Here is a 3,378-nt window from a genome sequence, read left to right on the forward strand (position 1 = left end):
ACAGCATATTAAATCTAGGCAATGTATTAAAAGCAGAGACATTATTTTGTTGACAAAGGTCCATATAGTCAAAGCCATGATTTTTCCAGTAGCCATGTATGGATGTGATAGTTGGACCATAAAGAAGGCTGAGCACTGAAGAATTGATGCTTTTGAACTGTGGTGCTGGACAGCAAGGAGATCAAACCAGTCAATCCTAAAGGAAACTAGTCCTGAATATTCATTGGAAGGACTGATGCTGAAGCTGAAGCTCCAATATTTTGGCCACTCGATGCAAAGAGCCTACTCTTTGGAAAAGATCCTGATGCTGGGAAAGATTGAAGGCAGGAGGAGAACTGGACAACAAAGGACTAGATGGTTGGATGGCATCACTGACTCAATGAACATGAGTTTCAGCAAGCTCCAGGAGATGGTAAAGGACAGGGGAGCCTCGCGTGCTGCAGTCCATGGGGTCATAAAGAGTCAGACAGAACTGAGTGACTGAAGAACAACAATAAACCAAAGTAAGAGTTCCAAGAGGAATGACATGTCCATAGACGAACATAGAGGTATAAGTCATTCTACTCTCAGTTCAGTTCAGTCGCTCAGTCCTGTCCGACTCTTTGCGACCCCATGAATCGCAGCACGCCAGGCCTCCCTGTCCATCACAAACTCCCGGAGTTTACTCAAATTCATGCCCATCGAGTCAGTGATGCCATCCAGCCATCTCATCCTCTGTCATCCCCTTCTCCTCCTGCCCCCAATCCCTCCCAGCATCTGGGTCTTTTCCAATGAGTCAACTCTTCGCATGATGTCATCCAAGTATTGGAGTTTCAGCTTCAGCATCAGTCCTTCCAATGAACACCCAGAACTTATCTCCTTCAGGATGGACTAGTTGGATCTCCTTGCAGTCCAAGGGACTCTCAAGAGTCTTTTCCAACACCACAGCTCAAAAGCATCAATTTTTCAGCACTCAGCTTTCTTCACAGTCCAACTCTCACATCCATACATGACCACTGGAAAAACCATAGCCTTGACCAGACGGACCTTTGTTGGCAAAGTAATGTCTCTGCTTTTTAATATGCTGTCTAGGTTGGTCATAACTTTCCTTCCAAGGAGTAAGCGTCTTTTAATTTCATGGCTGCAGTCACCATCTGCAGTGATTTTGGAGCCCCAAAAAATAAAATCTGACACTGTTTCCACTGTCTCCCCATCTATTTCCCATGAGGTGATGGGACCAGATGCCATGATCTTAGTTTTCTAAATGTTGAGCTTTAAGCCGACTTTTTCACTCTCCTCTTTCACTTTCATCAAGAGGCTTTTTAGTTCCTCTTCACTTTCTGCCATAAGGGTGGTGTCATCTGCATATCTGAGGTTATTGATATTTCTCCCGGCAATCTTGATTCCAGCTTGTGCTTCATCCAGCCCAGCGTTTCTCATGATGTACTCTGCATATAAGTTAAATAAGCAGGGTGACAATATACAGCCTTGACATACTCCTTTACTCTAAGGATAAAAATAATGACTCATAAAATAATCTGAAAAGTCTGAAGCTGGATAAACCTATATGGTTGCAGAACAGAGTGTATTGATGACCAGTGCAGGACATGTGATTGAAAAGGTGCACCAGGACCAGGTTATGAATCAGGTTATTTTGAATCATGTAAAGCTTGTTTAATATATATGCCTGTGTCACCTTCCTAAGGAATTTGATCCATGAGCCCTAGGAAAATTGGATATTTATGTTATGATCAGTCAAGTTGGGTAACAGTGTTAAATAGCAACTTTCTTGTTGCCATTTCAGTATCGTTCACATTAGAAATCAGAAAGGAGTGTCATTTCTTTGGTACCCTTGCTGAAAAACTGAAAGCCAGAGATAAGCTTTTCCTAGTAGCACCAGCATTAAATGGGGAGCAGTAGAGGATATGAGTGTTTTTAGAAAAAAAGCATCATCATCTTTTCATAAATGTCAACTTTCTCCATAGAATGTTCCCCAGAGCCCCCAATACCTCCTTGTTCCTCAGGCTGTAGATAAAGGGGTTGAGCATGGGGGTGATAATAACATCAAACACAAAGAGATGCTGGTCCACACCTGCGGGTAGAGAGGAACCTGGAGTCATGTAGATGATCATAGCTGGACCGAAGTAGAGGCTCACTACACTGAGGTGGGAAGAGCAGGTGGCCAGAGCTTTGTGTCTGCCCTCAGGGGAGTTCATGTGAAGGACAGCGAGAAAGATGAGGATGTAGGAGGTCAAGACGAGTCCAAAAGGTATGAGGAGGAACACAATGCCAGTTATTAATGCCACCTTCTCATAGGTTGAGGTATCCTCACAAGAGAGCTTCAGAAGGGCCATAATTTCACAGAAGAAATGGTGAATTTTTCTGGAGTCACAAGTAGAGAAATTCATGGCATAAACTGTGTGCATAAGGGAGATGAGCATACTACCAGTCCATGAACCAATGGCCATTTGCAAACAGACTCTGGGGGTCATGATGACTGAGTATCTGAGAGGGTTACAGATGGCCAGATAGCGGTCAAAGGCCATGAGTGTCAGGAGAACACACTCAGCCACTCCTAACATCACATAAAAAAATATTTGTGCTCCACAGCCAATGTGAGAGATGAAACTCTGTCCAGAAAAGAAATCAGTGACCATCTTGGGTACAGTGGTGGAGATTAGGGTGAGGTCCATGAGAGAGAGCTGGCTGAGGAGGAAATACATAGAGGTGTGAAGATGGGCATCACCCCAGATCAGTAGGGCCAAGACTGAGTTTCCAGTGATGGCTACCACAAGAATAAAGAGTATTATGGTGACGAGAAGGCCAGGATGCCTGGAGTCTGAGAAGAGGCCAAGGAGAATGAAATCAGTAATGAAGGATTCATTTCCTTGCTTCATGTCTTAGTTAACTGGTTTGATCTGAAGGATCAAGGGAGAAAAACAGAGAAAGTGAGACTGCTCTTCCTTTGTAAATATACCACTGACTTTTATCTTTTCCTGAAAATCAAATATTTATGAAGTGAATTCAAATATATAGTAGTATATTTAAATGTGGGCAAGATTAATGATTTGGCATCCACTGATATTTAAAAACATTATTTAGCAATCCATCTGACACGATAGTCAATGCAAATGAAGAAAATATATTTTGGTCATATTGTTTAGCATAGTTTGGCACATTGTTGCTATAATTTCATAAGGATTAGAAGTGTGATCTTCATTCAGTATGAAAATTCCATACATCTTGGTGGTGTGATATACACCCAGACTTCTTCCAAAGTGGGTTTTAATGCACAGCCACCAGTCGAATCTGCAATGTCGGCATATTTATTGCTTGTAGATTCTCCAACTAAGTCTAGATTTATCCCTAGGGAATTCACAGATCACAATGCAGGTGGCC

General features: G+C 42.5%; 1 protein-coding gene across 1 annotated transcript; it reads right to left on the bottom strand.

Annotated features, from left to right (window-relative positions):
* Nucleotides 1-1,931: 1,931 nt before the first annotated feature.
* Nucleotides 1,932-2,900, bottom strand: LOC133062878 (olfactory receptor 2M4-like). Its single transcript, XM_061152235.1, has one exon. It carries the CDS (start codon nt 2,874-2,876, stop codon nt 1,932-1,934), a length of 945 nt encoding a protein of 314 aa, XP_061008218.1. The 5' UTR covers nt 2,877-2,900.
* Nucleotides 2,901-3,378: the final 478 nt, after the last annotated feature.

The sequence above is a fragment of the Dama dama genome, chromosome 9 (assembly GCF_033118175.1).
Source record: "Dama dama isolate Ldn47 chromosome 9, ASM3311817v1, whole genome shotgun sequence".
NCBI lineage: Eukaryota > Metazoa > Chordata > Mammalia > Artiodactyla > Cervidae > Dama > Dama dama.

Bases quoted from the DNA above. Each gene is read 5' to 3' on its own strand.
- LOC133062878 (XM_061152235.1), bottom strand. From the start codon at position 2,876: ATGAAGCAAGGAAATGAATCCTTCATTACTGATTTCATTCTCCTTGGC.